The 13,254-nt window shown below is 39.7% G+C and overlaps 1 protein-coding gene across 1 annotated transcript in view; it reads left to right on the top strand.

The window, feature by feature from the left end:
* KLF13 (Kruppel like factor 13) overlaps positions 1-5,047 on the top strand; it is a 55,873-nt gene extending 50,826 nt beyond the window's left edge. The window contains exon 2 of the mRNA XM_044283314.1: positions 3,099-5,047. Within this exon, the coding sequence (XP_044139249.1) occupies positions 3,099-3,391 (293 nt within the window). The 3' untranslated portion in view covers positions 3,392-5,047. The remainder of the gene's footprint in view (positions 1-3,098) is intronic.
* Positions 5,048-13,254: the final 8,207 nt, after the last annotated feature.

Here is a 13,254-nt window from a genome sequence, read left to right as displayed (position 1 = left end):
CTATTGACATGTGACTCATGGTGTGCCGTCTGTGTTCCCCATGGGCAGCTCACGTATCCATGGATTTTATTCACAATAACAGGGACATGAAGTACATTTGTTGCGGACCAAACACTCCTATTGGAGCCTATGGGTTAGTGGTAACGACTGGTGGCATCCGTGTTCTGTCAGTGGTTTTCACTGACCATTGGTTAGAGATGTTCTGGAAAAACTGTCTACTAGTGCATGTGGTGAACATGACAAACGGAGGGCAAAGTATGGACACCACGGACCCTTCATGGACATGGTCATGGGTGACACACTGACCGTCTTGTCACAAATGTCATCACGGACATGTGAATAAGGGCTCACGTGTGTGCCCCGTGCTGCGCAGGTATCGGCTGAGCTGGCCCTACAAGGCAGTTAAGTGTCCATTACCATTCTGGATTTTGTGTCTTTTTCAGTTGCAGTAATTACAGTTATTAATATGGGGAAACCTAGAGAAAGCTGCTGAAACCACATCCTTTTCTAGAGACAGTCGACGCTATCTATAGCAGTCTTAAATGCCACATTCTCTTCTTTCCTGGCATCTCACCTAGGATTACAAATGTCACTGAAGAGAACCGGATAGGAGTTACCCAAGACTGCATAATGTGTTTGCTTAGGTGTTATACCAAGGTGGTCATTAAAAAGGGCAAAATGTACAGTCAGCAGACGAGATTGTTTGCTTAAGGTGTGTTCTTATATACTTGTGGTATGACATGAGCGCCAAAGCTAGAAATATAGCGCTTCTATTTAATCTGGCAATTCATACTTTAATGATATAATACATGATGACGTAGTGCAGTGCGAATGTGCGTGCACAGTAGATCGCTGCTTGTGGCACAGTCCTTCAACCTGAGTACTGATAATACTGTGGAGGGGACTTATCTTCTCCACGTAAAGGGGTTATCCAGTATTTATTTACTTTTATTTCAAATTCCTGGCAACCCAAAAAGTTCTCTATTTGTTTCTCACATCTAAACAGAGCTTGCAAAAATTCATACACATTATGCAGATACGACCCCGTCTAGATGTATGGAACGGATTTTCCACTTGCAGAAATTTCTGCAATAAATCTGGCTCATGTTAACACACCCTTAAAGGGGTTATCTGATTTTATTTTATTTTTTCATTTCATGTGTCCCCCCCCCTTAAAAACAACTTTTTTATTGGTACTTATTAAATGTTGTTTACCGGGCCTGCACTGCGCTCCCGGTTCTTATATGCTCTGGCACTTACGGGATCACATCCGGTACATTGTGCATATGATCGAAGGAATCTCTCGCTAGTGCTATTAAAAAATAAATAAAAATCAGATAACCCCTTTAAGCGTGTGTTAACAGGCGCCAGATGTATTGCAGAAATTTCTGCATTTTTTTGCAGGTGGAAAATCCTTTCAATACATCTAGATGAGGTCGTGAATTTTTGCAAGCTCTGTTTAGATGTGAGAAACAAATAGAGAACTTTTTGGGTTGCCAGGAAGGGGGTCTGCTTCCAGACCCTGTCTCGACACACAAGAAACCCCTGGAGATTTCTGCTTAGCCAGTCACTGGCCAAGGTGGGTCATCTCTGTGCCCAGTGGTTGGCGAGACTAGTGGGGTCCCACTAAGTTTCAGAAGAGGGGGTGTATGCCTTCTTTACAATTTTTTAAATCCCACTGCATGTCCTTTCTAAAGAATTGCAGACAGCCTCTTTAATGTATGTTAAAAAGATACAGAGTAAATGTATAGCTGTTGAAATGTAAACCCGTTAGTATGTCTTTAGATCGACGCTATGAAGCTTTGTGGGTTATTTAACGGACACTGAGCTGGAGGGCACAGTGGTACAAAAAAGTACTATCAATCTAGGAGTTTTACTCGATATGCAAATCAGGGCTTCAGTGACCCTAGCCCCTCGCTGCACCTCAGCTGCTCCACTTCTCTTGACTGTGCTGTTGTCTGGCCCAGCAGTTCCACATATAATCTGCGCATGCGCTGTACATCCCATTTCCCCCACTGCAAATTATAGAATAAATGACAGGGCCTGGTAAGAGCACAATGATGATGCCTGGCCCTGTCAGTCAAAAGAAATGAAGGAGCTGAGGTGCATCAAGGGCTAAGACCTGCCCTTCGGGGCACTGAAGCTCTTATTTGCATATTGATTAAACTACCATATCTCTGAAACAGCGCAGCAGATTTTCAGAATAAAGGTATCATGTTAATCGGCAGGATAAACCTGCCAACAGGTCCTCTTTAAAGGGGTTGCTTGGGTTCAGAGCTGAACCTGGACAAACCCACATTTTCACCCAGGCAGGCCCCGATGCATGCTCCGATGCTCTCCTTGGGGCAAAGCCTTTTTTAGGCGATCCGGTGACTTACCAGGCTCTCCATAGGGACTGCTTGGCGAAGGCTGTCACCCAGCAGAGAGCCTGGTGACGTCAACAGCACTAATGGGCCGGCTTTAGCGCTGCCCTAGCCTGTAAAACGGCTAGGGCAGCTCTAAAGCCCACCTTTCGGAGTCGGTGACATTACCGGAAACCTGCTGAGTGAAGCCTTCACCTAGCGGTGTAAAAACAAACAAAAAAAAGCCTTTGCCCTGCTCCAATGCTCATATCAGGGGGGCCGGAGGGGTGAAATGTGGGTATGTCCGGGTTCAGCTCTGAACCCGGGCAACCCCTTTAATTGGCATTTCATGGAAACATTTATGGTGGATTCACACATAGGTGCAAGTGATTTTTATGGCATTTTCTTAGCAGTAAAAAAAATTCTGAGCAAATTTGCGTAGGAAGGAAGCCTTACTGGTGCAATTTCACCAGGTAAGCTAAAAGGGCATTCAGCTATCATAGATAGAGGGGTCACCTGCTTCGAATCACCTGCTAGGGACTCTCTCTATTCCTGAGAAAAGCCACTAATGAAAAAGTAGCTGCTGCTCTTGGTGACTTAGCGCATTCACTTAAATGGGTACTATTCCTGTATGTAATACTTTTTCGAAATACAGTCAGTTTCTGTAGCTGGTTATGGATATAAAAATATATATTACATATATAATTTGTGGTTTGATGGTGTTTCTTAATGCTGTCTTTCTACTTATTTTCTTAGGTGAAAAGCCATTTGAGTGCAGTTGGGAAGAGTGCAACAAGAAATTTGCCAGGTCCGATGAACTCGCCAGACACTATCGCACTCATACTGGAGAGAAGAAGTTCTGCTGCCCCATCTGTGAAAAGCGTTTCATGCGTAGTGACCACCTGACTAAGCATGCCCGCCGCCATGCCAACTTCCAGCCCAGCATGCTCAAAGGGCGAGGTGGTATCAGCTCCAGGAATGGCTCTGTCAGCGACTACAGCCGTTCCGATGCATCCAGCCCTGCTATAAGCCCAGCAAGCTCCCCTTAAACTACTTGCACTGGACGTTAGCACTTTGCTTCAGCTAATGTGGAACACTTTGGGAAATTAATTTTTTCAAACTTACATTTAACTCTTTTTTTATATTATGATTTTTTTCTTCTGTTTCTAAGTGGTTTGAAGATGGTTTATTTGAGATAATTAGAACAAATACCAGTTACCAATACGAGGATAAACTTCCAGATTTCCTCTCTTTTACCTTTCTAAACATTCTTGGCTGCCTTTCTATTGGATGTCCAAAATTCTCTTAACAAATCTGTTTTGGATCTCCAGAATTATACAGGTTCCTCTGTCCTGGATCTTCAGAATCCAGTACTTCCTCAGTGGTCTACCTCCAGATTTCCATAACGTTTCTGTTTTATATACAAATACTATACTATATACATATTTCTATGACTCTCTAATCTCATACCTTATGTGTGTCCACAGTTATGAGTCTCTGTACCCTATCTGAACATTTTTTTTTTTTTCCTTCTACGTGGAATACCTCTAAAGCCCATTTCTTACAACCCACCTTCTTATCTGCTATATCTCATGTTCGTCAAAAGCTGAATATATTCTTCCAAAAGGACAAAGAATGGTTTATGAAACAATTCTCTTCACCTCAGGACTCCGAAAACTTGCACAAGAGTGTTGGTCCACAGCTTACAGTTAATGATGACTTTCAACTCTTCTTCAACATTTGCCCTCTCTCAGGGATTGTCCATTGGTTTTTTAGAGTACAATGAAGTCACACCTTTACTGCAGCCTTATACTATGTGAGGTCCTACTTTCTTTTTTTTTTTTTGCACTCAGATTTTTGTTTCGTACGTACACAAATGGGAAGTGCCAGTCCTAGGATACAGTGCCCATTTAGTGTTTGGGTAATTCTGGTTTAGTCATATTTCACCGTCATATGTATATGTTATTCCTAGACATGTCCATACGTACACCCCTATATGTGCCCTGTGTGGATGACTTTGATCGGTTCATCATTATCCGTCTGATTTTAATATTTTCTACAAAAATTGAGTTTTAGTGCTCAAGTGCTTCTTTACATGAGCATTGTTTCGGAGCACTTTTCTCTCTTATCAGGGTGTAAAGAAATGGCACCTGTTACCGAGTCACTTGTGATAGTTACTGAGTAAGCAGCACCGCCAGTGGGAAAGCTACAGGAGTTGCCAGCTGTCAGTACATAGTACAAAAAGGACGTCAACCATATTTATTTCCCTAATGATACTAGTGAAGTGGATGATGTGCCCGCATCTCTGGATTAGAAAAAGCTATTCAGTTTTCTAATATACAATATACATTGGGGGTCATTTGTTATGAGTCCTTACTGGTGTAAAAATGTCAGAAACTCCCAGTTTGCAAATTTTTGAAAGCCTGTGCACCTTAATGTAGGCGCACAGTGTTATTATGCTGTGGCAGAGGTGGGGCCATCTGTCCCGACCAAATTACTAGTCCACATCATAAATTAAGTGCATCCTCCAGCAGCGCAAGTCTTTGATAAATGACCCAGGTATTTGATAAATGACCCCCATTGTACTTAAATTCATCACCATTTTCAATACTTCTGCTTGTTGTCCATGAGTGGAAACATTATTGCTTACATTGAGAGGCTATAAACCCAACCTGACATGCATTCACACAGCCGCGTTTGTTACAGGGTATCAACAAAAGGTAAAAGCTGTAAGGCTGCCCATACCCAATGCAGCCCAGGCAGCAAATAGCGTGCACAGGTGCCAGCTGACAATTACAGGTGCGGCCCAGCAATTAGATCCTGCTGTCAGGGCTGCATCGTATAAAGGCAGCCCTATAGGTTGGGTTTACATGTTGCTTTTTAAAAACACATCATGAAAAAAAGCACCATTTTTACAGGTGAAACCTGTTAAATCAATGCGGCAATTGCTCAGGTGAAACATGTTGATTTAAAGAGGTACCGTAGTCCTGTTTCAGGAGGAAATCGGACAGCACGCGCGTGATTCCCTTGCAGTAAAGAATAGATTATTACTTATTGATCAGATCCTGCACCATCGCTCCAGTTCACTCCCGGCAGGGCTCTGTTTACCTGGCTGCAGCAGTGATGTCACATCGACAACATATGACCACTGCAGCCAATCAGTGGCCTCTTCAGTGCACTGTTGAGGCCAATGATTGGCTGCAGCAGTCACATGTCATCATGAGGTCACTGCAGCAGTCGGGTAAACAGAAGATGGCCAGGATTACTGGAGCAGCAGTGTGGGATCCGTCAGGTCAGTAATGATCTATTCTTTATTGCAGGTGGAGCACATGTGTTGCTTGGTTTCTTCATGAATCCTGACAATCCCTTCAACATGTTTCAGCTGTACCTGCAGTAGAAACGCATGTATTTTTTTTTTGTAATGTGTTTTAGTCACACGTGGAACATGGTGCCAAGGTTTATTTCTGGGTTATATGAGCTACTACCTGCTTTTGTATGATTTGTTGGTATGGTTAAGATGGCACTCATATAGTACCTGACTGGTATGAGATTACTACTTATTCTTACAAAGCAGTGCTGCTTACTCAGATGTGTCTAGGAAGGGGTAGTCATATGGTGCATCTGTATATTGATGCAGGCAGTGCTTTCCCTGCATCATTATTTTGACATAACTTGGATTGAACACGGGTTACATCTCGTCATGGCATGAAGGTGGCAGCTGGTAATGCTACTGCACAGTGGGACAACCCACCTGTAGATTTGAGAAGTGTTGGCTGAAATGTCACATCCAAGTTCTTTTCAATTGCATCTTGCGCACTGCATTTCTGCAGTTCAGAACAGACCGCAACCTCCCGCTACTACTTCTGTCGAGAACAAGTTGCAGTGTGGTCCGGGCCCTAAAGGGAACTTGTCACCTGGTTTGGGACCGCAGAACCACCAGCCTACCGTTTTGCAGCTGGGGTTTAGGTTCCAAAACTTCCCCGCAAAAAATAAAATATATGAAATTCAGTGGCATCAGATGTATGCGTACTGTACCAATGACTCTGGCCAGGTTTGGGATCTTTAACCCTTGCTGCATAATGACATGCTGGTAGTTTACTGGCCCCAAAACAGGTGACTGGTTCCTTTTAATGAAAACTACCATGGGTCCTATTACATCTGTAACAAATAGGTTTTATGCATTTAAATATCAGCTTCACTACTAATTCGTATTGCACTTTGGGCTTTTGAGTGTGTTTGTGTGTTTCTATATAAATATATATAAATATATATAAATCTAAACATATCTATACAACAGCAAACTGCATTATGGTTTTATAGCAGGATCTATAAAGCCGCACTTTTAATTCTCTGGTTTTCACTTACCCATTGCATTTTACCACTCTGTAGATTAACTGATCCTGAGCTTACCTTGTGTTTTTTTTTTTTTAGAATATGGTAGAAAAGTAAAAAAAAAAAAATCTATAGATTATGTGAAATGCTTAGAGCCTTAATGTCTTCTTGTTGGAAATCTGTTTGTGAATTGTATATTGGGTGCAGGGAACACATATCAAACCCAGCGTTGTAGTGTATGCAAAATGTTCATTTCAAGATACTTGTCAATACTACTAAATCACCACTAAGACTATAGTTGGTCAGTTATGAGATGGACTTTTGCAAATATGAAGGATATTCTTAAAAGTGGATTACCTACAAGAACAAGCAAAAAATATTTCAAGATTTTCAGATAAAACTAAACTGCTTATTAAGAGCTATTTTGCAAAAATTCCCATCTTCTACTTGAAAGAATATTTTTTATATACAGGTATGGGGATTTAGTATCTGAATACCTGAGACAGGAAATACTAGTGTTTGGAACACTAGACCTACCTTAACCTACATTTGCCTTAGACTTTCTCCTCTTCACTTCGTAACATAGCGCTAGTAACAATACGAGAACAAGCTTGGTGATCATTGGACAAAATCACTAAAACTTAGCAATAATTTACCTTTTGTTTGGACCATATTTCAGAAATAATAAGAAGCCCCATGCTGTACATACCTCTCACATCATTTCCAGTTAGAAATTTGGACAAAGCTCTTGGTTGATTTACGCCATACTTGGTGTTTGATTTACACCCAAATTTAATGGGTACTTGAGGCCATTCCTCTTAAGGGTTTTCAAAAATCTGTTATTGGGATCTGGTCAGGTTGGTGTGACAGCACAGTGAGAGGTTAACCTGTTTATTATGGCAGGTGGTCCTACTCAAGACCATAGTGACCGTCATAGTCGTATAGCTTCTCATACATCTAGATATGATGTTAGAAAATATTTTGGAACTATCTCACTGTATTAAAGATAAGCTAAGGTTTTACGGCAATATCGCTAATTTAAACTTATACATTCTTATAACCTATATTTAAGAATTAGAAATGTATCTGATCAGCTTCGTAAAAGACATTTTGATGTCCTCCAAAAACTTCCTAAATTAGGTTGTCCTATCTAGTCAACTTCTTTCCATTTGCCGTGTTAATTGTAAGGCTGAAAAAAAAAAAATATAAAACATACGTTGAGCCTGAAGGAGGCAACAAGCTGCATAAGGTAGGAGACAATTTTCCTCATATTAGGGAAAAAACATTCCTTCCCAGCTCCATATCTGGTAATCAGAATATCTCCCTTGATCAACAATCCTTCTCCAGAAATGTACTACCTATAACTAGTAATATTGTTACTCTCAAGAAGTATATTTTGATCGATGGTCATGATTTTTAAAACACTTAAGAGTATGGTCTAAACAAATTCAAATGTTGCCATATGAGTTTTGTCCAATAAAATTTCGCCAAAGTCTTTCTATGCATGTACATCATAGCAAATATTAGTTTAGGTGCGGTGCGAACTTATGTACATATTATCCCTCATTCATAAGTGTCACATAGGAGATTTTGGCACTTAAAATACTCGTGAAATTAAATTGCTACAGTAAACACTGAAAAATCACTTTGTGACACAAAAATTGGGGCTCTTTTGGAGCGGCATTTTTGAGAAGTTGTTCTTTGGATTGACTTAAATATAGTGGGCCTGGGTTCAGACATTGAGACTAATGATTGGACTGATGAGGAATGCAGCATTATACGCTTCTAAATGAAATGCTCTTCTTAAAGGGCCCCCAGAGAGAACAATGTATATATTACAAATAAGACGGCATAACTTGCATGTTGAGTCCATAAATATATGTTGTAAAGTATATATACATATATATTACCTTTTTTTCCCCCTTTCATGTTCTGCAGAGTGGCCATGTTTAACGTATATAAAGCAATTCTAAAGAGAGATATTTTACAAAGAAACAATAATTAACCAATCTTAGGGCATTGATACCTAGCATTCCATAGACTTTATATTTGGGCATTCAGGTTCCATTTGTATTTATCAAAGCAGGCATTTTGTGCAATTGTTTTATTACTCCTTCTTTATAATACAGATTGTTTTATTATAAAATAAGTTGCTGTTTTTTTTTTTTTTTTTTTAGTTTTATTGCAATGAATTTTAAGTTAATTTTTTTTCCAGCAGTATTTCTCCTGTTATCGGTTTGCGTTTGTATTGTCTCTTTAAAAGGGAGCTGTTAGGTCTGTCTAAAGCAATGAACCATGTCAGTCACAAAATGTGCGTGGCTGTATGACATTCCAACAGGCAGGGAATATTGCATGCAGGGAAAATATATGTATGCTTGGGTTTTTTTTCTTTTTTTTTTTTTAAGTAAGTTACTTATTTTAATGTGTCAGCAATTATTCTGTTGAAGTTTTTCATTTTACATTGAAGTCGCATGTGTAGCATTTTACGTTTCCTTTTTGTTGATGTTCTAGTTTGGGTTGTTGTTACGTATTCTATAGTAAAAGGCATTCCTCTTATTAAGGTCGCCAGTGACTGTCTATAAAGGCTTGTAGTTTTGCATTATACAAATCTGTAAGAAATAACGTTGTTTGCAGTAGGCACAGTGATGTTAAATGTCATCGGAAATGTTTGTGAAATATATAGAAGGTCATTTTTAGCAGAATTCTGCTCATTTTTCTATCAGATTTTGACTAAATAGATATATATGGAATGCTTACATAGTTTGATGGTAAGATTACCACATTGATAGATAGATTGATGGTCTGTAGGATCATTCTCTTGAATATTAACAGTCTAATGGGATTTCCTAAGAATTCCATAAGTGCAATATTACTCCAGGAAGTCCTCCATAGCAACTGTTTCTTAAAGGGGGATCTACAATAGAAACCTCTGACTATATGTCCTCTTATGGCAGGTATAGGTAATAGTGATCGGTCATGTCATCTTTTGCAGGTTTCAGCACTGGAGAAACACAATGGATGCTATTGACACCAGGTGAAAACAGGGTTAGACATTGTAGTCCTATAATTGCCAACAGTTGAATTGGTGCCCAGTAATATGAGATATCCCCTTTAATTTTTTAACCCCCCAAAAAACCATCCTCCAATCATGCATCTACAAGTACAGAACATGCATGGTTTAGGTAATACAAGGTATACACGCATGTACTAGAAATAATCATTTAACCACTCCATTTTTTTTAAATCCCATTGTCAATACACTATATGTTGCCACAAAGACATTTTAGGTGCTCCTACAGATAAGAGCAATGTTGGCCAAGCCCTCTCCTTTTGGAAGGATCTGCCAGCTATCTTATGTTTAGGGGTGTGCTGACTCTCCCCCAACAAATGATATTGAGGAAAGAAGGATCAGGCATGCTGAATTTCAATATTCTTTGTTCTCAGAGGAGATAAGCTGCTGCCAGGGGTGTTTCGCAGTAGCTGCCCATTGAGAACTTGACTAAACCGAGCCTGCCTGTATGGGGTGGGGGGTTCAAGAGGAATATTTTTAAAAACAGCTATTGAAGGTTTACGGCCACCTTATTCACTACTGGTGCTACAGATTCCAGATGAGCGTGCTGTCTATGGAGGTTTGATGCTCATACATGTCCTTCCACCATCCACTTAATGTATGATGTTCTCTTATGTAGCAAAAGTCCCTGTGAGCTTCCCAGGAGTGGGTGCGATTGCAACCTTTGCACCCCATACGGTTATGTCACTGTATGACATTGGCAAAGAGCCAGTGGACACTTCATATTTGAGGCTCGTCTGTTAGACACTTAGCACTACTCTGGTCACTCTGTGGGACACAAATGAGCTAGGGGATGTTTATCTGACTTATTTCATCAATGACATCTAAGAGATACCCACATTTAAAGAGGCTTGTCACCATGACAGCTCCTCTCTACTGATGAGATGCTTTGAAAAGGTTTGGCATCATTATTTCGCAGGGATTTAGTAATACTTGGTGTGTTGCCAACACAAACTTCTAAAAGGCCCCCAGACTACTGTAAATTAAAAGAAATGACACATACAGTGAAGAGGGCCTGGACCCCATCTTTCTTGAGATCATGAATGGTCTTAAACTGTGGACCCAAATCAATTCCACTCATAACATGAAATCTTAGAAATGTTAAATTTAGGAAAACCCCTAAGTAGTCAATGCAAACATCACAGAAAGGCATCAGAAACACATGATTTGTGATTATTTAATAGATACAATCTGATTTCCACGAACAATGATGGCTGTTAAAAAACAGCTTTGCTCTTATATTATTCTATTATATAATGACATATCTATACATGGAATAATATTAATACATATTATACAGCACAATAATAGCAAACGGTCTGTGTCTACTTAACACATAGATGAATCCTTCACTGTGGGGATTTGGAGAACACTTTTTTATGCCATTACATTTATAGGTAATTCTAGTTCTAGCACTGAGGCTATCTCAATGCCTTACAGCTGCTTATAGTGATATATCTGCAGCAGGTTGCCATTATATTACATGATTTTTTTTTTCTTTTGCTCCATGCAACATAAACGTCATTTCAAGAGGTTAATCTCTTGGATTCGGCTCCTACTATTTGCTGTATGCAACAAGTACACAGCGTGTACCCACAGCTTTAATACTACATTACAGAATTACTGAAGTAAAGTTTCTCCAGTTAGCTGTGGTAACAATACAGTTCTACACAAAGGCAACCAGGTTCATGTTCGCTCTTACAAAGACTACCCTTCAATTACAGATAATTTTTTTGACAGTCAGGTGTCTCAGTCCAATTCACAGACTGGCTGTGGTGTGTTGATGAGCTCTCAGAGGAGCCAATAAACTTCAAATCCTTAAAGGCTATGGGCACGCTTGCATTTATTTTTTTAATTCTTCACTTGCTTATTAAATGCAAAACTAAGCAACTTTCTAAATAGTCTTTATTAAAAAAAAAATCCTAACATTTTGCTTCTGCAGAGTGCATGTAAATCCTTTACCTTGCTGTTGGTGCTGCTGAATCCAACAAATATGTGCGCACACTACTCCTGTGACATCTCTATCTCTCTGCCACCCCATCCCTTTTCTGAGTGTTAGAGATAGCATCAAGGAGGGGTGGCAGATCAGAGTGTGCAGATGGGGAAAAGCATCCAAGGAGGTCAGCTCATACAGGCTGTAGTTTGGGGGAAAAGCACACAAACGGCAGTGGCTCGGGCTCAGACATGTCCTCCAAGCAGGATATATTGTCTAATCTCTCAATTTTACACCAGTATGAGGGTTAGAAGACCGCAGAGTGCACCTGTCTATGGGTTTTGTTATATTAGAAAAACAGGAGTACCCTGAACTAAACAAATCCAGCGTTACTGTGAGGTCACATCCACATGAAAAAGTCTGCATCTAGAGCAGGTTGTAAACTTAATTTCAAGGGGTCTGAAAATAAATGAAGAGTAGATTGCAGCCCGAAATGTAGTAAAACTTTTTATTTTCTTTGCTCAAGGTAAAAACTAACACATGTAAAATACATTTTTATTTCCAGGGGAAAGGTGAATGAATTTGAACATATTGGGGATTTATCATTACTTCTATACCAGTTTTCTGGTGTAAAAAAGTCCCAAACCCTGGTTATCAGCTCTAGCACATCTATTAACATTTATCCCAGTTTTCGGGTATAAATGATGACTGAAATATACGCCAGCAATGAGCTGCCTTAGATTTCAGTTTACGCACACAGACTGTTGGAGAATGAGCCTAATTTATGAAATGGTGCGTGTGTGCCTCGTCATAAATTAAACAGATCCTCCGTCAGCACAACAGATATCAAAGACCGACATAAAATGTTGGTCTTTGATAAATTCCCCCCATAATATTGAAGTTGTTGCACTTACTTTATGTGGGTTGCATGTTATACAGCAAGAAGAACAGAGACATAACCAGGAGTTTCTGCACCTGAATGCTGTGACATTTTTTTCTAATTTACCATGTCATTTTTGATATTGGTGTCTTCTTATTTGGCAGATGGCCTCCATGGTCTAGCAGTGACTGCTACTTCTGCATCCCCTCCGGTTATTCCCCTGAGCAGTTCCTGGAATTGGCTCAGACAGCTCAACATAACACGTTCACTTTAAGTTGCTCCCACAGCTAATGAGAATTATTTAAAAAAAATGAGCTTCATGAACTATTCCTTAGGGTATTCTGCAAAGCAGCATACCCTATAGAATTTTTACAGATATATAAACACTGCTATCAGAGACAGATTACGTATCATATTTAATAGTTTTGAGTATAAAATGGAAAAAAAAAAATTGGTATAAAATTATAATCCTGAAAACCCAGGCATTTTATGGGCATATACTGCTAGTGGAAAAAAAGTTGAATGCACAATTTTGTGGACAATCAAGCAGATTTTAAATGTGTATTGACAAAATGAGATACAGTACAAAAAATCTTTAAAGTCAAAATCTTGTAAGGCTAGTGGTGCTAGCAGTTTTATTGTTATAACTAAGGCCCGAGCGAATCGAGCTTCGGATCATATATTTGAAATCGATTCA

Source organism: Bufo gargarizans, chromosome 2, assembly GCF_014858855.1.
Source record: "Bufo gargarizans isolate SCDJY-AF-19 chromosome 2, ASM1485885v1, whole genome shotgun sequence".
In the NCBI taxonomy this organism is placed as follows: domain Eukaryota; kingdom Metazoa; phylum Chordata; class Amphibia; order Anura; family Bufonidae; genus Bufo; species Bufo gargarizans.
The sequence above is the reverse complement of the archived record's forward strand: the minus strand, read 5'-3'. Positions and strand labels throughout refer to the sequence as shown.